A 23486-nucleotide genomic window follows, 5' to 3' on the forward strand; every position below is an offset into this window, starting at 1 on the left:
AGCACAGTTAGATAAAAGGAGGGAAAATGTTTAATCTGGGTATCAACCCATTCCAGCAAACAAATCCTTTTCAACCTCCAACTTCAACTGTGTACCAGGTGAACGCACTGGGCTGTTGGGCACAGGAAACGCTTGCATGACGGTGTCACTTACAAGGGTTTACAATCTCACTTTTTGTTCTGGATGCAAGTGACAGTACTGCAAGTTTCTTTATATAAACATATTAACATATATATTTACATGTACTGAAAAAACCCATCATGTTGACTTCATAGAAACTCACCCACTGATCCTTTGGGTAAAAAGTAATCACACGTTGGCCGGCTAAGACATCATAATTGCGCACCAAGTAATTACATTTGGAAGCTTCTGCTGCAATTTAACCCAGTCATTACATTATTTTTTTTTTAGAGGGTTTGTGAACTAAAGTTGTTACAAATGGCAACCAGCCCAGTGGCTCAGCAGCAAAACAAGGTTCTGTCATGCTGGAGACCCCAGTTCAAGGACAGACAAAGTGTCTTGGGCGTTGAGCCAACGCACACGAGCTGCGCTCCAGCAATGGCAGGGCAGCTTTTTGTGAGGAGAAGGGGCCAGTGAGTAATTCCAATCACTTTGCCTGAAATGTGATGCTACCAGATGTAGAGGCCACAACAGCTTGAACCCTGCCCTCACAGCCACAAAGAAAGGATATTAAATACATACCAATGGGGAGGAAGAGCCATGAAAATGTGGAGGAAAAATGTGTAGTAAAATCTTTCCTGCGCTCTAATTGCAACTTTGGCGTTCTCTGAAGGATACGTGACTAAAAAAGCAAATCCACCATTATATTTGCAGACACTTCAGTTAACTGATACGATTGTTAGCTGAACCTTGGAAAGGGAGCAGTCAGGGGTTATTGTGGTCTCTGCATGGGACTGATTTAAAAATGCAAGAGGAATGTCCCATGTGGGCACAAGGAACTTACCTTGAACAAATATTATCTTGAACAAAAAAATTATCTTGAACAAATTATCTTGAACAAAGCCATATTTTGAACCTACACCAACAAAAAGCAGATGAGAATCTGGCCCATGTACTTATAAAGGGAGTGGGGTTGGCCATATAAAGCTGAAACTGTGTGCTGTTTGATAGACTCAGCAAGTGAAAAAGCTATGAGTGAAAACATTGTGCTGTTAATGACAAAGTACAATCTTTCTCTTCACTTCAGAATCACTGATGGACTGTATTTAAAAATATGGTATGAATGTTCAGGGAAATTAATTTTTTTCTGCTTTTGTTTTGCACAAACTTTGGTATTGATGCAAAATGCAAGTTTGCACTGAAAACAGAAACCTATAGAACTGACAGGCGCACTTAAACTACTTAGGAGTCACATCAGCCACATTTATTGGCATCTAAAGAATTGTTTATAAAAATGTAGAGCCGCTTTTAATTACTTTCCTTTATTTGTCTTAGATCTCCAAGATGCAGACACTGCCATATGGAGTACTAGAACTACATCCCCCCCTTTAAACGCTGTTACCTCTGGGCCTGAAAATCTGCTGAAGAGTAGCACAGAGATGTTCATCAGAAATGTGACTGAGCACTTCAGTAAAAATCTCATTGAAAACCTTTACTTTGACTTGAAATCTGCAGTAACAGAGAAAGCCTGGATTCCAGCAACTACTCTTCAATACTCTAGCGCTACAGAAGAGGTAAGGCAGAAGAATTATTGATTGATTTTTATTAAGCCTGCTCCACTCTGTGGAGCCTGATAGCTATTACAGGTGGATGTTCTGTGAACTGAAAAAAAACAGCTACAGGACTAAGCTTTGTTCTTTATTTTGGCGGGATACTTTCTTCATGCTGATAGTGCCCTTTCCTAGAAGCACAGCTGCAGAAAAACTCTGCCTCTTCTGTACAGCCCAGTCCTGGTGTGCACAATGCATTGGGAAAATCTCTCGGCATGAGGGAAATGCTCAGGATACTTGAGGAGCAGTGGAAAGCTCATGGATGTGGGAGAAGCTACAGGAGCCTGGGTGTCTGCTCTCTGACTTAGGCTCTGCCATCCGTTTGTTGCACGACATGAGGGTCTAGCTCTAATTACTCTCTAAGAATCACAATATGGTTTATGACCTTATTTAGGATAATTGAGTCCTGAAATTACATACATGGTTGGCAGATTAAAGCAAGTGAAATCTGAATGCTTTAACTTACCTTACAAGGAACCCTGTCCTTGACCCTGGTGAGCTTATCTACTGACCGATAGGCAGAGTGGAGACACGCAGCCGCTTCTTGATCTCTGCTCTCTCCAACCACAAACAGCCCTGGCAGGGGAGGGGAACGGGGATGCCAGCCCCATCCATAGGTGCAGCTGACAGTGGGCATTCAGTACCGCCGCATCAGTTTCCACTCTCTTTTTTTTTTTCTGTGTGTGGGCAAGGCACAGTTAAGTGATTTGAGAGCAAATCTGGAATCGTCATCGGCAAAAAGCGTACAATAAAGCATGCAGGACATTATTGGTCACTGCATCGACATCAACAGCGGTTTAGAACTGAAAATCCCTAAATTCCCTGTGGCTTCTTGTCCAGGAGACCACACTGCATTCAGTATATTGGGGCAGGCAAACATATTGTTTCAGTTACTACATTGGGTGTCAATGTTACTCTGGATGAGACTAAGAAATGTGTTTTGTATTTGGGAGGGCTGTGGACAGAGCAATCTGTACAATCTGGTATGAACAACATCAGTAGAGACAGGGAGAAAGGAGAAGTAGTGTCACCCAGGACTATGTTGACCCAAATAACCAGCTCGAAGGTTTACAGACCCTGACACTGCTGTTCTGGTGCTGCTGAAGGAAAGGGCCTGAGCTGATGATGGATGCACTGCATCCTGTTCCACGGCTGATGGAGACGGTTCTTTTAAAATAGGATTATTCTGCCTTGGTGCAGGCAGGCTGAGCTAATTTCCCCATGCCCTCTGTCCAAATGCATACCTCCTGCAGAGAATTCCAGTCTCCAAATGGAAATGTCCTATATAATATAGTATTATCCAAACTGCCAACAGCACTCCTCCTGAATAATCCCAACAGTGCTAGAGAAATGGCACCTTTTGAACTGAAGCTACTGCCTCCTGCGTTCCTACCCCAGTTCACCTCCTGATTCACATAAGCCGTGCTGAGCAAGTTGCTTAGGTCAAAGCTTTCCAACCAGAATCCTGGGTGATAAGCACTCTAAGCGTATCCATGAAAAAAAAAAAATCATTAATATCTGTGCCTTAGAGCCTCCAGACGGGTCTGGACATTTGAATCTAGATACACCAATTTAGACACGCAAACTTAACATCTTTGGCCTCCATCTCTCAGTTTCCCTGTCTTTAGAGTGGAGTTAAAAACATTTTAGTCAAACTAGCAGGGACGTTTAAAGGATTAACCGGATTTAAAGTGATACTTTGAAAACACATCGACTAGACTAAGTAAGCGCTGAGTGCTGTTTGGGAGACGATACCTCCTATGAACTGCATCTGCCCAGGCTAGGTCCTCTTCTTTGTAGAAGTAAAGCCTTGATGTTATTTGGCTGTGAGCATACCCATTTGGGGGGGGGGGGGGGGGCACGCAACGGTGACACTTCAATCGAACAAAATGTTTAGTTTAGGGCAGCCTTGGATTTCAAGTAAAACTGCAGCTTGCACTTTCAAGCCATGACAAAAGCTATGCAAAGCCCATTTCCTCTTGATTAGAGAGACAGAGAGAGAGGCTGGTGTTAAAAAAAAAAGAACTCAGGAAACCTTGGGAAAGTGTCTGAAAGGGACTTTGGAGCCTGCTATTAGAGACACATCCGGCCACTCCCAAAACTCACTTCCAGTCCTTTTTTTTTTTCTTTTTTTTTCTTTTTTAATTAATTTCTTGGCTTGCCACACAGATCGGTAAGCGTTAAAGGCTGTGTGACTGCCGATTTGCTAAAAGCCCATTTATTCAATACCAATCTGGAAATAATTATTCATATCATGTTGGCTATTCTATATAAATATCTTGTCACCAGTGAATTGTGGACCCCTCCTGTTTTATTCCAGTGCTGGCACAGACGTCTGTGTCAGACCTTGCCCTTACAGCAGCTTTGTGCTGGATAATGTGCAGAAGGAAGTCTCAAAACCCTTAATAGACTGGTATTTTCCTACTATTATAGCAGAGTAGTTTCAAAGATTTTACAATAGCAAGAATAAGAGAAATAAAGTGGGAACTTCTAAATTATGGGCAACGCTGAGAAGGAGCAGCATCCCTTTTCTCCACACATTATCTTCTGTTAGCTGGAAGAGACAGACAGACATTGCCAAGGGTCTTCAAATTTTACTTTGTAGGTTCAATTCCTTTCCTGAATTTTAAAAGTTTGCACTGTTGGGTTCCTTTCACATATTACATTTACTTAACTAATTTACACCTATATATCTGAATTATATCTTCCCTGCAAATTCGGATTATGGATGTTTTCAAAAATCCTTACAATGTGAGCTCCACTTTCCAAGAAAAGGCAGGTTACTCCACATATTGCCATTTTCAGAGAGGGGTTTGAAGTAATTCAAACATCCCGATAAACCTTCAGATTTGCTCTTCTCCAGTGCTGGAAAAATATTGGTGTGGTTTATGCCATTAGGTCCAAAAAGCATGATCATCTAAAGATGAATTTACACTGTCAAACTCTCTGACCTTGAACTGATTACAAGACACCTATGTCATTTTAGTCCCAGTTTAGGTCTAATACACACACACACACATCATGTTTTCCATCAATGGTTCATTTGTTAATGGTACTAGCTCTCTGGGGCACGGTCCCTCCTTTTGTCTGAAGTACGTAAAACATCTCTTCCAAGGGAGAACTTGTTCTGCAATTCTTACGAGAATGGCATAATAACCAATATCATCATTTAAGGTGATGTTCATAAAGTTATTAATCATCCCAAGCTTCGCAGAGTAAAACCCAACACTTTCAGCTCCATGTCCCTAGGACCAGGCATGGATCTCCACGGGGAGAGATGAAGCTTTCCACAGGTGCAGGTACCACCCACGAGCGCTCAGACCTTCAGTTTCTGAAGAATGGGAGCTAAGGTTTTTCAAACATTTGTGTCTTGTTTGACAGGCTGATGCACAGAAAAATCTTACAGCAGCAGCTCCCCTAAAAGGCAGCACCTTTTTCTCCCTAAAATGGGGCAAAAGTAAAATGGAAATGGTGAATTTGCTTGGGGTGCTGCTTTTAAAAGTTAAAATCCCACACGCATCATGCAGTACAGAAAGATGCAGAGAAGTGCCATTCCCGTTGAAGAAAAGTCAAATTCCTCCCCTGTATCCAATCTCAAATTTACCCCACGGCCTCTAGTTTATTGTCTGTTTGGATATCTGAAGGTCCAAAACCCTTCTGGCTATGTTTCTTCTCCCTTACGCCAACCCACATACACATATACGTGAGTTTTAAGGAGCTTAAACATAAACAAGAAGGGAACGGACACGCATGACAGAGATGGAGAGCTGTGCAGCAGCTGCGGCCGAATTCGGAGTTGCGCGCAGCTCGTTTGGGGCAGCCTGAAAACAGGGTGACTTTCTTGCTTTCCATGGCGTGTGTAATTTTAGCTTGGGAGTTATTCAGGGGATGCGGGAAGGAATTGTTTCAAGGACACAAGCCGATGCGGAACAAAACAGAACGCTGAGATAACTTGGCCGCTGACAGACGGGCTTCTACTCCGTCTGCTGCGGGCAGCAGCTCGGCATCGGGCTCTGCTGGGAGTCTTCTTGCCGCAATACCTCCGGTCGCGGTGCCGCAGGGAGAGGATGGAGGCCTCGGTGGTCTGCATCTAACCCCTAAAAACGTCTGCGCTTGGGACACGGGAGTTGGAATGGTGGTTTAAGGATGGCTGAGGCCAAGAGGAGGGTGGGCCAGGAGATGGGGTGACAGGTGAGGAGAGGTGGCCATGAAGGCAAGGCAAGGCGGCATCGAGCGAGGTGCAGCCGGCGTCCCACAACGGCATCACCTGAGGGGGCAAAGGGCCCCCCCAAGAGCCAGGAGGAACGCGGGGAAAGAAGCCCCGGGGAGGAAGCGGAGAGGAAGGAAGGGATGTGGGGTGGGAGAGGAGCTGGGAGGAAGGTGGGACCCACAAGGAGCGAGGGACGGCATCCCGGGACCCGCCGCCCGCCGCCGCCCCCCGCGCCCCCCGTCCGGGGGGCGCGGGGGGCGGCGGCGGGCGGCGGGTCCCGGAGGAGGCGCGGGGGGGTTGGCCGGGCTTCACCGCCCGCAAGAAGGGGCGAGGAAATCGCCTCTTGATTGCGGAAGTCGGCGGGAAGGGCTCCGGCAGAGTCAGCCCGGGTCAGAATGGCAGCCTGGGAAGCGGCGGCCGCCGCCTCCCCCGCCTCCTCCGCTCCTCCTCAACCGCGGGCGGGCGGGCGGGCGACGGGCAACCCCCCCCCCCCACACCACCACCACCGCCCCCCCACCCCGATACACACACACCCCATCCCATCCCACCCCACCCCGGTGGCCGGGAGGCGGCGAAGGCGGCCGGGGTAAGCCCCGATCGCATGCAGCAAGCGGGCGGCCCGGCAGAGGGCTCGGCCGCCGCCGCGGGGAGCCCGGGCCGGGGAGCGGGGGGGGCCCCCGGGACCCGCCGCGGCCACTTCGCTTCTTCATCGCCCCCCCACCCCACCCCACCCCACCCCACCCCGCCGCCTCCCTTCCCCTCTTCCCCTCCCCGCGAGGGTTTTCGGGGTTAAAAACTATCGGCGATGCTGAGCTATGGAGCGGGATTCGCCTTGTGGACGGCGTTGGCCCTGACCAAGGTGAGCTGTGCCGGGGAAAGGGGGGGGGGGGAATAGGTGCGGGGGTCGCCCCTCGCAGGTCCCAGCCGAGCCCGAGGGGGTGGGCACAGGCCGGGTTTGCCCCGCACCGGCACCGCGCGAAGCGGGGCCGGGGGTCGGGGAGGCGAACCCAGGGAGAACGCCGGCGCTGCCCGGCGGCTCTCCCCGAACTCTCCCCGCTGTCTCTCTCTCTCTCTCTCTCTCTCCGCAGGCCGCTCCGGGGGAGGCGGCGGGACCGGGATGCATCGCCAACCTGACGGAGCGGCGGGTGGCCGGGCAGAGCCTGCGGCTGCGGTGGGACGCCGCCGGCCGCGCCTGCAACTTCAGCCTGAGCGGGCGCTCCGAGGACGGGGAGGCGGCCGGCTGCCAGCCCGCCCCCGCGGGCAACGGCTCCTACGGCTGCAGCCTGCGGGGCCTGCAGGCCGGCACCTGGTACCACCTCCGCATCGAGCCGCTGGACGGCGGGGAGGCGGTCAACATCTCCCTGCAGACAGGTAGGGGCGCAGCGCGGCGCCGCAGGTGCTCGGGGGCCGGGAAGGGACGCCGGGCTTCTCCTTCCCGTCCCCCCGGGTTCGGCCGGCTGTAAGAGGAGGGGGGCGACGTATTTACAGTTACTGTAAACCTACAGTGCTTGCTGAACGTAGCTCTCCGGCGCTTGAGGTGTCTTTACCCCGCTGCCGGGCATAATCACTGCCTAAAGTTAAGCCAGCAGGCTGGAAAGGAGACGGTGCTGTGCAGAGACAGCAGGTCGGTGCTGGGAGCACGTTTCTGCCGCTCCTCAACCCCTTCGGCTGCCATCCAGCAGAATGCTTTAAGAAGTAGTAGCCTGTAACATCCTTTATGCTCATGCAAACCTATTGGCTTTGTAGTTCCTCAGGTGACAGCTTATTTACTGTGTTTAAAATGCAATCTATTTAATGGCAGGTAGATCCTGTTCAAGCACGGTTTACTGTTTCAGCCCATTTCTATACTTTTATTCTGTCTAACCAGAGTCTAAAAGTCAGAAAGTAAGGCTGAAGCTTCTTGCTTGTACGTTTTCCTTGAATACAACCAGTGAGGTGTTACGATGTGCAGTTGCATGCGAGCGCTCACAGTGTCACATCCATGACTGGCTGTAAAAGTGTTCCAACAGCCTGCCAGGTTGCTGCCAAGGAAAGCCCGCTTTCTGCCTGCGTGTTTGTGTGTGCATGTGAACAACTGGGCATTTCACAGCAATGAACAACATAGAGCCACTGGCTGCCGTGGCAGAATTGGACTCTTTCTACCTGTATTAGCGTTTTCTTAAAGATGATGAAATATAGTATTGTCCAATGTCTGACTGGTGGTAACACAAGACTCAAAACAGAGATGTCTTAAATGAGGTCCATCATGAAATGCCTCCCTGATTTGCTCCTAAAGTCTTAGCTTTGGAGAGGTATTTTGCAGTATTAGTGTTGAAGATTGAAACAGCCAAATACTTAACAATTACCGGTTCAGAGACATTGTTTACTGTCAGACCCTTTTACCTGCATTAACTGTACAGATGCATTAAATACCCTCTATTAGTTTGCTTTGGTAATTCAAGTTAAAAAAAGTCTAGTGACAAGTCTGCTGGTGTGATAGCTGTAAGGTAAGCTCAAGTCATGTCACTTGGTAAAAATGAGCAATGGTTTCTAGGCAGACAGTGATTTAAATCAGCGTCATACATCATGAGAACTGTTTTTAATATTGATGACTTTTAATTTGAAAATTGAAGGAATAAATCAACCGTTATCAGAATGACAGGTATAAATCACCATCGTTGCAGGATAGTAGAGATCTATTATTGAACACTTATGTCGAAGTAGAGAAAAAGATACCACTTTAGACCGCATTTTGATTAATGCATAATCATTTAGACAGGAACTTGTCATTTATGACTTTTTTTTTAACCAGTAAATAGATTTTGCAAGACTGTAAGATGATAAAAGTGATTGGAAGCAACTGCTGATTATAGTCATATTATGTAGCAGATGTCAGAGTGAAAAGACCGATTGAAGTTTAAGCTGAAATACTACAAATTAGTGGACCATAGTTGAAGTGAGGTTTATGTTTGGATATCAGAGATCAGTCAAAAGCGTGAAATAAGAATAGAGGAACCATGGAGGTTTCCTACAGACACCTACTCAGATTGCTCCGTGGTTCCTCTATTCCCTTGATTCAATTACATCCATTGCATTGCTTGATCATGTTTAAAATACATAATTAGCTCCAAAACTTGTCAATTTATTTTTTTCTAAAGAACATAACAGGGTTTGTTATGCCTGTCAACAAGCCATGTTGTACTGTCAATACTGTGCATTTCAATGCAGAATGAGGGAGGATTATTCCTCTGTACGGTTCCACTAGGGGCAGCATTTTAAACCAGCTTTCTGGAAACTCTTTTTCACCTGTTCCTTTGTAACTTGATGTCAGTAGTTTTGTTTTACGATCTACCGAGCCTGAATGTCCGTAGGCATGTGATCCTGGAAACTATCCTGTGAATATGGAAGTATGAGCAATATTTTCAGCCGTATTGTAAACAAAATTCCCACCGATTTGAATGGTAGCGGAACTGAGCTATCATGGGCTGTCTAAAAATATGATGTCTGACCATGGTGCTCAGAGAGGTTCCCTTCCTGAGTCCTTTGTCTAAGAAAGATGGGCTAAGCTGTCCTTTGGAGGTGCCCAGCTTTCTCCCCTGACTATACAAAGAGCCTAGGTTAAACCAGGCACCTGAAGTTTAGATGGTTGAGGTTAAATGAGAGGAATCCCATCTCACATGTTTACTTTTGCAAAATGAGGTTTTGAACATCTGTATCGTCTTGATGCAATAAGTGTACACGAGAAAGTCTCAGATTTGTTTATATACCTAGTTCAGAAACTTTAACTTTTGGTCATATTCGATCCTGTTGAAATTTTCATGTACTTGCTCCTGTTCCGAGTTCACTTTTCATCATGTTTCTTATACAAAGTGCTGGAGTAGCTAAGCCCATAAAATACAAAATATTTTGTTAGACTTTGAGTGTGATCTGTTCTGATTAAGGACTTAGGGTGAAAGCGATCAATAATGTGTACCGTAGTTGCAGTTGTAATCTGAAGGCTTGGAGAGGACCAAATCCCTAACTTAATTTGACCTTTGGAGTATTTAATTTCACGTAAAAATCATAGTAATGACAATGAGTTAAGTCTACGGTGTTTGCAAGTTTGATATTCCAATAGAGTAAGTACGCAGCTCACCAAGACCGCAGAAACTCTCCAGTAACACAAGACCCTTCGTGAATCTTTGAGTAGAGAAGCAGGTTCTATTTCATTTGTGTATGAATAGATCTAAAATCTACTAAGGTATGGAATACTCGTACAGTAATCCACACTAGTCCACCAAGGTGGAGTCTGTTATTTCTCTCTACTCAAGGAATTTTGATCTATGAGTTATCAATTTAAAATGGCAAGTATTTAATCCTCTAGAGCAGAACTGAAATACGTCCTCCAGAATGATGGAAAATACAATCACATATGCACTGTATAATCCAGGTATACACGGGCATGCAAGCACGCATACAGTGTTGGCAGTTGTGCTATTTTGGTAGAATAGGAAATGAAGAAAAAAGCTGATAACGCCTTTTATCAGCTCTGAGCTACGGATACATTTTCCACTGCAAACCTGAGATTAGAGACGTTAGTAGGCACAAGTCTGCATATTTATTTCTGATTAATACTTGCCATTTGTTGTGGTTTTTGAGTATATATACTTAAAACATCACATAAAACCATACAACTACTCAGGATGCTTGGCATCGTAAAGTTGGGGTAACACATGCACCTGTCGATCCTTCATGTTATCTACTTTAGTGTGCTCAGTAAAACTATTACTGTGCCTGAGAGCTACTCGATGACAAAAGACAATAGGGTAGTATCTTTCTTGATTTCAGATAAAATACTTTTTAAGTTCTCGGTTCTCCAAATGTCTGTGCACCAGCATAACTGTGTATTTCAGTGGTGTATTTTCAGTGACTGAGTAGGTCTTTAATTAAAATTCTAGTTAAAAACAATAGTATATGAACAGATCTTAAATTACAGTTAAATTTATTAATTTCAATTCAGAATTGAAATTCATTTGTGAAATATTGGTCTTGAGAGCCATGAAAAACAACTTGGCGATTCCCCTGCTTTCAAATATATCTTCTAAAATAGGCTTATAAATGCCATATTCAACATTGTTTTCTACAAAAATATTGCAGTGATGTGTTTTGTTATGCCCTAATTGAAGCCACCTGTACTGAGAGAACTAACAGGTAAATAGATTTTTGTCAGGAAAACTGCTAAATATTTGAATGAAAAGAGATTAAAAATTCTGCCTTCTAAGACACAGTCTGATATTTTTTCCATTGTAATATGGAACTGTAAATGCCAGAAGCATGGCTTGGCCATGTGTTCACTCCTGTAAATTTCAAATTATTTGGGACAAATCTGATTTATTAGGTATCTGTAGGAAGAACTACTGTGACATGGCTCTGACTGTATGCTGTATAATCCTATAATCCATAACTACGTAATGGTTATGCTCATTGTCTCAAAAGGCAGAGTACAAGAAGAATGCAAATAACCATTAAGCCTGTTTTAAAGATTTTCTAGGTTGCGTATCATCCCAAAGAAATTAATATTTGTATTTAATAAGAACAATGAAATCAACCCTCTTTACTTAATCTTCAGAAAAGTCCTTGTAAAGTATGTTACTGTTTTATGAAAAGGGAAAACTAGGAGAAAACTGGATGATTTGGTAGGATGATGGCTGAGACTGCAAGTCAGGAATTCCCCGTTACTCAATCCTGGGGCCGTATATCAGTTATTTTTTTTTCTCCTGCGTAAGGCAGGGGTGTTTCTGTGCTTACAGACTGTATTCGGGAGTCATGTCATTGGGATTGGTGGTAACCATATCTATCATTTCTATAAAATGTATCTATAGCAGCTATGCACACAAAGTGAAAATGGGGGTGCAATATAATTAAAAAAACCTTAAGTCTTCTGGAAGACTCCTTTGTAGACCAGGGGACATCAATTCATATAGTATGAAATGGTATAAAAATACCTTTGTGAACATATTTTATTTCTGTGATATATCAGCGTTGTATCGTTGCCAGCAGAGACTTGTATAACAATGTAAATGGCTTTTTAAGTGTTTGTTTCCATCCAGGGCTCTTTCAGCCCAGGCACTTCCCAATCTCATTGTTCCTTTGTTCTAGCGGATGTACAAAGCACTGAGTGTTTTGTTTTCTGGACCAGATAGATTAGATAAAGTCTGATTTTCTGAACTTCACCTTCTAGGCACGCAACTCTTTTCTTTGCTAATGTACCTTAGAAGACAGATTGCCCAGGACAGTATAAGCACTTCTAAAAATCTAGGAGGTGTCTTCTTTTGTAGAATTTGGCAAATAATGTGGATTACTATGTTGATTACTTTTGCAGGACTAACAAGCAGTCAACTTTATCCTAACTTTGTCAGAGAGAAAGTTAAACTTCTCGATAGTTATTATGACTGTTGCCTTGATATCAGTCAAATTAAAACTTTTTTAGCTGCCTGTGCATCTGACCATATATAGTGCTGGAATTTATTTCTGACTCCCAAAGTTTGACCTTTCTGATTAGAACAATTGCCTTCAAGGAACAAGTTTATACCCCCACTATTCACTTTTGCCAGCATAATAGTCTTTCGTGGCTTAGTATATATTATAGGTGGAGCTGGTAGTCAAGCCTATTGTTAAGATTTCCTGACACTTTTCATTAAAACCTCCTGTCTCAATTGCTGTAACTGGGTGAAGTTTTAACTATTTGGCCTGAAGTTTGATGTACTTGGTCTTTGACTTGAGTTTTAATTTTTTTCTTTTTTTTTTTTTCATATTTAAGCAGAGTTAGTTTGGCCTTAAAGAAAGAGGTCAAGAAAAGGAGATAGTTATTTTTATTTAGTGATTTTGTTAATTTAGCTTTTGTCTCTTTTTCTGAAGAGCACTAGCGTCTCTGTGGTCCAAAGCAGTAATCTGAAATTGGGCAAAGACCTGGGTTCAAAGGGACACAGTATTTTTCGGAGCCGCAGAGTCACAGACTGGTTGAGGTTAGAAGAGACCTCTGGAGGTCATCTAGTCCAAGCCCTCTGCTCAAGTAGCGCTACCTAGAACCGGTTGCCCAGACCACATCCATACAGCTTTTTGATTTCCCTTGAAATTCCTAATATAGTTAATTGACAGAGCATAGCACCAAAACCTGGCACCAGTATGTTCTCAGCAGAGCTTTATAAGAAGCAGTTAAACCCTCTGCACCATCCAGGCTTTGAAGAACTAGCCCCATGATACTCCTACCACTGTATTTGTAGGGTGGGGGTAGGTTCGATTTTGTCCTTTCAGCCTTTGCAGTGCAGTTTTTAATTACATGATCTCAGGTTCTTTTGACTGCCTGGTTCAGGGAACCAGGCAGCAATGACTGCATTGGAAAAATGCTTTTATTCTTCTGTGTTTAAGGCACCGTTCATATGGAGACCTCGATTCTCAGCCTGGATGCACCATACACTCCCTGTCTGATGCTAGGCAAGAGCAGCACAGACTGTACTCATGTGGAAGCCAAATCTAGTTGTTAAATTGTTAGGAAACCTTTATTCTTTAACTCCCCGACTTGTGAATGCTTGATTTTGCTGCTTTGGGTTGTTTTATGATACCTTTCTAATACGCAATTGCTTAACCTTATTGGGAGACATAAATGTCAATACCTTAGTACACCAACATGTAATATATTTCTTTTGATTTGCATGAAGTCTTGTGAGTGATGAAATACACTTGGAGAATACGAGCAGCCAGAGCCTTGTTTTGGTCAATGTTTGCCATCCCTTTAGAGTTACTGTATTTTACAGGAGATTTTACTTGACAGCTCCTTAATAAACAACATAATGAACACTGAGAGTTTCTCAGAGAAATAGTCCCAATTAAATATAGTTCCTAAAAGTTTATCCAATGTAGTGTTTGGGGTTTTTTAAATTTACATGAGCAATACTACAGCCGAGCAGAAGCATATTCTATCAGAATCTGTTTTAAGTGGTTGAAGTCAATACTAAAAACAAAGGATTGTTGCCCTTAAAATTGTGTAAATGCTCGTGCCCATTAGTGATAAAGTGTTTAGTGTGAGTGCTAGGAAATGAAAGCCACTGGTACCCTTGTATCTATAAAGCTACATTACACTGGGGCATTGAGTGTAATTTGCTGCATTTTCATGTTTGCTGTTTCTTATTAAAGTTGCTACAGTTTTACTATCAGCAGATTTCCAAGCTTGTTATATACATCCACAACTGGAAGTGTTTTTCCCCACGTGTGCGTGAGTGAGTGTGTACACGTACATACAGAAGTAGCATTTCTGAATTCTGCAGGACGCTCTTGTAGACACGTTTCAGCGATACAGTGTTTATAAACGTAAAGAAAAAGACTTTGAAAAGCGCTGGCAACAGGATGATATAAAGGGAGAGTTTTGGAAGTTTTTTCGTGCTGCTGTGTAAAACTTCAGACAATCCCAATGCAACAAATAATAGATTATGTTTTCTGTTTTGTTTTGTTTTGTTTTTTTGTTTAACTACAGATCCCTTACCACCACCTCATTTTGAAATTAATAAGGAAAAAACTACACTCACAAGCTTACAGGTTCAGTGGGATCCTTCCTCAGGAAAGGTGGACTTGTATAACCTTGTATTATTTGATCATGATAATAAAAAGATACAAGAAGTCTCCATACCAGGAAGAATTTCAAAAACAGAAACCACTTTCTCCAGTCTCATCCCTGGGAATAAATACAACGTTGTCCTCAGCGCAGTTGCTGGAAATAAGAGTACCCCGGAACTTCACATAAGTGGATCTACCGGTAGGACTTTTACTGTAGTTCATCTAAGTAAAACCACTTACAGTATTTTGCAGTTCTGCATTTTGAAATTAACAAATATATATCATTCTTCTACCTGGGAAGATATATATACGTAAGTATCTACTGATTATACATAGAAATAAATAAAGCATGAATGTCTAACTTAAAGAGTTGTTTGCTTCTTAGCAATGTCATTATGATGTCTTTGGACATAAATTTGGGGTTGGATTTTCACCAACCCTAAAGAAACTCAACATACTTCAGAAGTACATGTGTTCAAAATTGCTGAAATTGTGGAGAAACCATTAGGCCTCAAGCATGTGGTTTTTATTCCAACAGTGCCATCCCCGGTGAAAAATATTCAGCTCAGTGTCACGACAGACAGTATTCATGCTTCATGGTCTCCTGGCTCTGGGCACGTGGATTGTTACAGGCTGGTGTTGCTGGATAACCACTCCCCAGTTCATGAGATTCACCAAGAAGACCCTTTGACCTCCTACACTTTTTCAGGACTTACAGCAGGCCACGTGTATAACCTCTCTATCATAACCCAGGCTGCAGGATTGGAGAGCAACAGTTTTCAAACTGTCAGGACAGGTATGATTTCAGAATTCGTCACAATAGAACAACAAGCTAAGGCCATAATCTAATAATATTACAGGACATATTTCAGAATAATAAATGATTCGTGTTCCAATTCGTATTGCCAGACTTCAGTGGCTGAATTACCCTTGGCAGGTATTGCTCTCCAAAGGCTGTAGAGGGAGTTAGAGACACCATAAGTTTGTTTGGTTCCCTGAGTTACCATTGCAGCGAAGTTCGCAACTACATTAGCTTTTAGGGTGCCTGCAGCTAAATTAGCTGCGCTGCTTAATGTAGGCAGCTCCGTTAAACATGTACAGTTAGGTGTTAACAGTCTGAGCCCCAGTGCCCTGGTATCACCTCAGGCCTGTGAAAGGGGTTCATCTGACTTGTTCAGTGAATTGAGGCAGCGTGTAGCCTGGTTATTTCACAGTACTAAAGACAGTTTAACTCCATTGATTCTTACTTAGCTGAATGGGAGGTGTAGAGCTTGTGAGTTTTGCAAAAAAAATATTTTTTATGTCTTTTTTTCTCTGGATTGCAAAATGGCTGCACTTCTGAAAAGGAAATGAAAAAAAAATGTAGAGTAGGTTAAGAACTTTAAAATTGAATGTTGTTTTTGTTTTATTTTTTCCCTGAGAGGTACTGATTCGCAAAACCAGAGCTTTTGAAATGAAGGTTTTTTTCAGGAAGGTTTTTCAGAATAGAGTTCTGTGGTCAGAGAGAAAAAGATGACATCCTACTAAAGCCCAGTGGTTAAAACACTCATGTAAGCAAAAACAAGGTCATGCCTTGGCTTTCCTTAATTTCTGGTAAGCGTAAGGTGCAGTTTATTCTACACAATTCTTACCATGTAAACATATTTTAATATCAAATGAACAATATTGTGATGTCTAGGGCACACGGATGAGTGCTGTTGTCACCTGGCACTGGCTGTTCTGGGGATTATACTCATTTTATTTCTTCAGATTTTTTTTTTCTTCCTGTTGTGGGGTGCAAAAATTTTAAATCTCACATTTTCTCGCAACATAAAAGCACTCCATCTAGCTTGCAGCATGGTCCTGCGTTTCAGTACCTAGCATGTCCCAAGCCTGAAAAATGAAGATATTAGAGGTGGCTATGCTTTTCTTTTGGTGGAGCATTTGAATAAAGGAGTGTGATTCCAATCCCATCTACACAGGTGTAAATCAGGCGTAGCTCCAATGATGCTATAATGTTTATTCTACCAAAATGTACACAGGCATCTCTGTTCTGTGCCTGGTCTGTTTTATAGTCATGTGCCTGGTCTGTTCTACAGTCAAAATGACCAGCGTGAGTGCAGACATGGCTAACAGATTTTCTACTCTCTGAAGTGAGAGTGGTCACCATGAGGGGCGTCTCTCTCAGCAGCAGAATATCTTAAGCAGGGCCGAGTTCAGTTTCACTGTGACCAGGCTTTGCCCTTTCACTGTTCAGGCACAGTCATTCATACTCCATCTCATATAACCATTTTAAAAGCAAAACTTAACTACTGCAGTTTGGAGGCAACAGGTCTTACATGTTCTGTGTTGGAAGTACTTCATTCTCTTTCTCATTTTCTTTTTTTAGCCCCAGCTGAAGTCTTAGATTTGACGGTGACTAACGATGACAGCTTAGATACTTTAAAAGTTAAGTGGAGAAGACCTTCGGGAAACCTCAATTTCTATAATATCACTGTGTCTCATCTTGGATCAGTTAAAGAAGTCAAAACTCTACAGCCACCGGTCACAGAGACTCACTTTGACAAGCTAACTCCAGGACGTCTTTATCAGGTTACTGCCCGCACAATCAGTGGTGAACTGTTTACTGATCGGATGGCAACTGGCAGGACATGTAAGTCTTCTGCTTCAGCAAGAACGTTGTAACCGATGCTATTTTTGCCTACGCTGGCCTTGTAGAAAATCATTGTAGGAGACAAAGTGATTTGGATTCCAGGCAAAATAAGATAAAGAGCACAATATTGTTCCGGGAGTACCCCTTCCTGACTCTCTGGCAACAGTTAATCTGGCAGCCAAAAGCAGCTCCCGCATAGCTTGGGAGCAGGAAACAATAATGCATTTTGGACCTTATAGTTGGGTGAGTCTGTTACAAAACTGTTCCACACTACTCCACTTCTGACCAACTTTATTATCTTGAATTCAACTCAGCACAGTATATAAAATGAGTTACATTATGGGGAAGTCTGCATGTAGTCAAATTGTTAACGGATTTTTAAGTAATTTTGCAAGGTCTGATATTATCCCTTGCTTCAGACACAAATCTACAAATAGGAAAAGATTAGGTCTCGGATTTCTTTACTACCAACAGCATGGATTAAGGCAGGCACGTGGCAGCCTGGGTAGAGATGGGTTATGTTTTGTTTATCTTCTTTCAGAAGTAGAATTTTCTTCCAAGTATCTCTTGTATGAGTTCTGAACCTGAAAAATCCTGGCATGATTCTCCCACAGCACTACTGGCCACAAAGGCATGTCATCTTCTCCACAGCAGCCTAGCCCAGGACAAATTTAGATGGGAAAAAATATATAAGTGGGTGAAGAATACATACATAAATTGTTAGTAGACTCGGAGCCAAAAAGTGTAAAACGTGTGTGTGTGAGAGAGAGAGAGCAGAGTATTTATTTTAGAGACTATTCATCATCTGCAACTAAACCTCTCACGTGAAAGGCACATCCTTGACATATCTAGCTGCTGCCCCATTCTCAGTGCAGGCTGTAAGAGACCTGACAAGCCTTCCGGGTCCAGTAAGTACAAAGCTGGACTGGTTACGTATGTGGGGTTTTTTTTTGTTTGTCTAGCCTACCATTAAAGACCTTTAAGATTACCATTTCCATCTGAAAGAAGAGCTTCAGGCCCTCACTCAAACCACTGATCCCCAAATTTGTGACCTAGACCCAGTTCTTTCAAAGCTGGGGATCTAGAAGTCCAATTTCCAAGGATGCTGATCATGTGCAATTCCTTCCCTTGACTTTTCCATAGATACCAAGAGCTTTGAAAACCGAGTCACTTCAGCAGAAGCTTTGTGGCCTAAAGATGAATTTCTAAATCCAGGCTGTCAGGTCTACAGATGCTGAAGGGGTTAGACTCCTAGGATCCCCCTGTAACTCGTAGAGAGAGACGGGTGCCCAAGAACATAATCTACATCACTGTGTATTGAGAGGGTGCCTACGGCAGCAGAACCTGCCGAGGAATGTTGTGGCAAGGAATATGGGCATCTCAGGGACTGAAACTTTGCACATAAGGGTGTAATGAGCTCCAGCCAGTCTAACTTTATCTGTTATGATGTAAGAACATCTGTGTTTCCTAACAAAACACTGTGTGCATTTATCCACTGACTCACCATTGAAACACATCTCTTATATTGACTGGCATGAGGGAGACATAGGTTTGATACCCAGCTATGCCTGTGGGAAGTGAAACTGGTATTTTGTGGTGCTGGTAGAAATCTCTCAATCCTTTGCTGAGTGCTGACCAATTAAATATTAACTAAGCCAGAGAAAACATGAGAACACGGTTCTAGCCTTACAGTTCATACTTGCTGGTGGTCTCAGGGCTACAATGCTGATCTCCCATAGAGTGTCTTAACACTGAGTTATAAGTATCCTAACCTAAGGGTCTGCATCTGTCTTCCAATCTCTGCTTGGTGTGGTTGATGTTTAATTATTCTATGAAAATCAGAAAAGCTTCAGTGGTCCAGTGTGACCTGCAGGAGTAGGTGGGAAGGTTGAGCATGTAAATTCAGGATCCTTGAAGTGCAGGACAGGACTGAGTGGATGCTTTAATCAACCTCAGTTTGAGCCCTGGTGCCTTACAGCTGGGAGGGACAAGGACATACAAGGCCTTTGTGGAGAAAGCCATCAGATTTTGCATTTCTGCTGCTGAGACCAGAATTTGGCCCATAGCGGCTGAGGTTTTGCTCTTAGCTTTGAGAAACTGATTGGCAGTTTCTAAGTGAACTTAAGTCCAGGAAAAAGCTGGGAAGCTAACCGAAAACTGCAAGATGCACCCGAGAAGTGCATGGGGGAGATTTTGCCTGCCCTAGGAAGGGTTCCCCATTTCTGATGTCAGAAACCAACAGTGAAAAGGGGAGTGGTTTGTGTGGGGAAGGGTAAAAATGAACGCCCAACCTTTGTAACAAGATACCTCACCTTGCTCGAACTGATCCAGGCACTTCTGCAATAGCTGTGCTGCGAGACAGGTTTTGCCAGAAATACCCCACTTCAGAATGACTCTGGCTGTCTCTGCATTTCAGCTCCCCAGAAGGTTTCTGAGCTGAAGGCCGGTGGCGGCGGGTGGCTGAGGTCCCTGCGAGTGACCTGGCTGCCCCCTGCGGGAGACTGGGAGAGGTACCGCCTGCTGCTCTGGAACCGCTCGGCCCTGGTGCTCAACGCCAGCCTGGAGAAGGACACCACGGAGTACCTCGTCCACGACGTGGGCCTCATCCCGGGGAGGCAGTACGGCGTGGATGTCCTTGTGGAGAGTGGCGATTTGCAGAGCAAGAGCAGCTGCACGGGGAGAACAGGTCAGCGGGCTCCTCCGGGAAGCGTGGAAGTGCGAAATGTTCAGCTGGGCTCTGGGGACAATGAGAAAGGAAGAGTAGTCGGGAATCCACGCGTGAGTTTCACTAGTAAGACAGTAAAAAGGATCTCCCTTGCAAACAACGGGAATAATTATTTTTAGCAGCTCTGTGAAAATTTTCAGGGTTATTTTTGTGGTAAATTTTTTGTTAGTGAAAGTTTTGGCAATTGTATCACCATTCTGTCATGACTGAGGCATTACACCTCATGTACAACATTTCACTGTTATATTCTGTAGCTGATTGTAGGCGCCCTATATAGTTCTTAAAGAGAGCAATATGGATCCTCCTGTGTTGTTCATCAGTATTTTCAGTGGCAAACTGGTTTCCTTGCCAGCCTGCGTAAAGAGTATCAACGGTGTTAACCAAAGCTGGCTGAGGTGTGTGTTGGTGTGGCTGTTCCATAACATCCCAGTTCTTGCTCCTGCGCTCTGGAAAGAAAATGAGGTTAGTCTGTTCAAGTCAGCCTTTCCAAAGGAAATCCATATATGCTGCAGGAACGCAAGTGGAATTGTTTTGCAGCATGTCACTCAAAGCCACATCTGATTGCTTTAAACTTAAAAAATAATTGCAATGGAATTGTTAATGGTTCTGCTCTAGGAATGCAAAATAAGTGCAATTCAGAGGAAAAGAAGACTTGGAGGAGGAGTATCAGGCAAGGCTCAATCCTGAGCCTTATCTCACTGGAGAATGTGAGATAAGAAAGGGCCACCCTACTTTATCCTCATCCTTCCTTGTGCCCGCCTTTCCTGCTACACCCCTACCTGTCATTCCTTGAGGGCTTTGTTTTGTTAATTTTGCACAATGGCAAGACCAGTAAAAGCTCCAGAAATTAAGCTTTCTCTAACTTCTAGCCAACTTGATCAGCGCAAGGCACATTCTCGTCTTGCTTACTTTGATGTACATTACAAATAATTTAAGTTTATGGTGTTACTTTTAATTGACGCCATTAAGCAGTTAGAACATGGTCCAAAAAATAATATCTAACAGTGGGTGCATCACAAGTGTGTTTGACCCACAGTCGGGTACATAATGTACCTGTTATGAAGCGTAGGTATTAGGCCCTATTCTGACCTAATTTTCTCTTACATAAACACACAGTCTTGGAAAGTGAGTTGTATTTCAATGTAACAGGGACAAAATCAGATCAAGGGACTACGTTAGGTGACAGATGCCCTCTGTGCGCATGCATGCACACACACACACATGAACACACACAGAAATTCACTGATCAGATTCTTTTTTTTATACCACTGTGAGTTTGGAGTGTCTCCCAACTCGACTGAGATACGAACCAGTGCAAAATCAATGTCACTCTGACCCTATAATTTGCGTCCTTGTTTGTTATAGCTAAATTGGCGTAGATCTGTTTTATGGTACAAATGTTTTATATCCCTGTTTAGCACACACAGTTCAAGAGAAAGCTCACTGACTTCACTGCATTTCCATTCGTACTAAAACATATATCCTGATGTAAGTTTAAACCTGAGCATTACGGCCATAATGCATTGCTGAAATCTGCTGCTACAGCCCTTTCCTGGAAGAGCAGCACAAATACTAGATTTGTAAGTTTGGCTTCCTAGAGAAAGGTAAAGAATCTCCTCTTGATTACACATACTCTGTTGCTGTCACGTTTCTGTCTTACAGAGCAGATTCCTTACAGCAGCTTGAGAGTTCACTACAAAGTCGTGTTCTCATTGTGATATTTGTGTACCTTTACAGCTCCAGAGCCTGTTCTCCAGCTCCGTGTGAAGCATGCTAACGAATCTTCACTTAGCGTCATGTGGGTGACCCCTGTTGCGGAATGGGACAGCTATGTGGTTTCACTGGGAGACAGGGATCTTACTGTCATTAAAAAAGGGCTTGCAAAAGAAGCTAAGGAATTCACTTTCACTGACTTGGTACCTGGAAGAAAATATACAGCTACCATCACTACCATTAGTGGGATTTTAAGCAACTGGACTTCAGTGGAAGGAAGAACAGGTATCATCCTGTCAAACTACTTTAATCTTTACTTCTGTTAACCATTAACAACTTTCTTTGCTTTGTAGTGAACTGAATGAACTCAGTGTCTAAATCTCAAAAGTCTTGAATTTACGTATGTTTCCTCAATAGAAAGGTTATGTTTCTGAGTCTGTCATTTCTGACTGTCAGTTATCTTACAGTATTTAGTTAAGGTTTTGGGGAAATGGATATGTAATTCCCGGCAAAACAGTTTTCTGAAATATTATGTCACGTCTGATCAATCTACATTAGCACAAGATTCCATATAAGAACAATTTTCGCTGAGTATCATCAGGAAGGTCACTTCCTTGATTCAAAGCATTCATCATCTGGGGAAAAAAAAAAAAAGGGAAACAACAACCACACAGGAAAATGTTGCTTTAGGGGGAACATTCCAAGGTTGACAGACACAAAACATATGTGACCTTCAAAATTTATTTTGAATTTCTCTGCTCTTCTGATTCCAGCATCTGTATCTGTTACTTAGGATGATGATTGTGACACAAGGAAGGTCCCATTCCCACCCCCTGCAGGGTGCTAATTTTGCACACGTGTGCAAGTTTTAAACCATATGTGTTGCTTGACTTACGCAATCTCCAGTGCAAGCAAAGTCTTAAAATGCAGCTCTGGTGTGGCACAGCACAGGGGAAAACAAGCTGCCAGTGTTAGAATCTAATCATGCCTATGGCTTGATAGTGGTCCTTACTTAAATGTTGTAACTGCTTCCAAGGCCTGAAAAGTTTGACTTACACTTTCATGTCTCTGCTATGTGATTAGATAGCTGGGATTTCACTTCCTTCTGCCTTATGCCCCTTTAGGAGGCCTATTCAGGCATAAAGGTTACAGCATCACGCTTCGCTAGTATGAATCAGTGCTTGAGAACACATCAGGCTGGAGTAGTATGCCAGCATTACATTCAAAGTGATAAAGAACAAACATCAGTGAATTTGAATGTGGGTCTTAATAAGCATTCCAAACCTCTGAATCTTCTTTGCAATAGGAGAGCTTACTAGGCCTGCAAAATATTGCTGTAAATGTGACAGAAATAGGTCTTGGATGCATCCCAGGTTGGTCAGCTTCTAGTGAAGCCTGAGGTATCACTAAAAGTGCCTTTAGCACAGCTCAGTGCCTTGTTGGAGCTTGCTATGTTATGACAGAATTATAGAACAGGTGGGATTTTTGATTCTTTTTTTTATCAACGGTACATTTTTTTTCAGCTATGTGCCTAATTTTCTAGTGTCTGTTAATGATTGCTAATCCAGTACTATGTGTGCAAAACCACATAGTTTTTGCAAACATAGTTTTGCAAAAACAAGAGATGAAGCTTGCGGTCACATTTTGTAAGGTTAGAGTGTTTCTTGATTTCATCTGTGCTTGGTCATGTAAGCAGAAATACTTAGAAAGAAGTAACTGTATTCCCTTTCTCTGAACAAATATTGTCAAATTAAAAAAAAAAAAAAGGATTTTGGGTAAAATCATGGCAGAAAAATTAGTATCCTGCAGGTCTTCTGACATAAAAAGTAGAACCAAACTCATCCATCTCAGTTACCCCCAAAATTAAAGGGTCTGACACTTCTCTGAGGTATAGATGACGGTGCCTGA

The 23486-nt window shown here is 43.2% G+C and overlaps 1 protein-coding gene across 4 annotated transcripts in view; it reads left to right on the forward strand.

Moving 5' to 3' along the window:
• The window catches only part of PTPRB (protein tyrosine phosphatase receptor type B), a 64430-nt gene that overhangs the window by 8859 nt on the left and 32085 nt on the right, over positions 1–23486 (forward strand). For 3 of the 4 annotated variants that reach the window (XM_054212911.1, XM_054212920.1, XM_054212901.1), the window contains exons 3-9: positions 1456–1694; positions 7029–7311; positions 14429–14707; positions 15047–15304; positions 16877–17140; positions 19557–19826; positions 21603–21863. In XM_054212911.1, the coding sequence (XP_054068886.1) occupies positions 1456–1694; positions 7029–7311; positions 14429–14707; positions 15047–15304; positions 16877–17140; positions 19557–19826; positions 21603–21863 (1854 nt within the window). Of the gene's footprint in view, positions 1–1455; positions 1695–6671; positions 6800–7028; positions 7312–14428; positions 14708–15046; positions 15305–16876; positions 17141–19556; positions 19827–21602; positions 21864–23486 lie in introns of those variants that run through there. The other variant, XM_054212930.1, reaches the window with a different exon arrangement.

This window comes from Rissa tridactyla, chromosome 1 (assembly GCF_028500815.1).
Source record: "Rissa tridactyla isolate bRisTri1 chromosome 1, bRisTri1.patW.cur.20221130, whole genome shotgun sequence".
Lineage (NCBI taxonomy): Eukaryota > Metazoa > Chordata > Aves > Charadriiformes > Laridae > Rissa > Rissa tridactyla.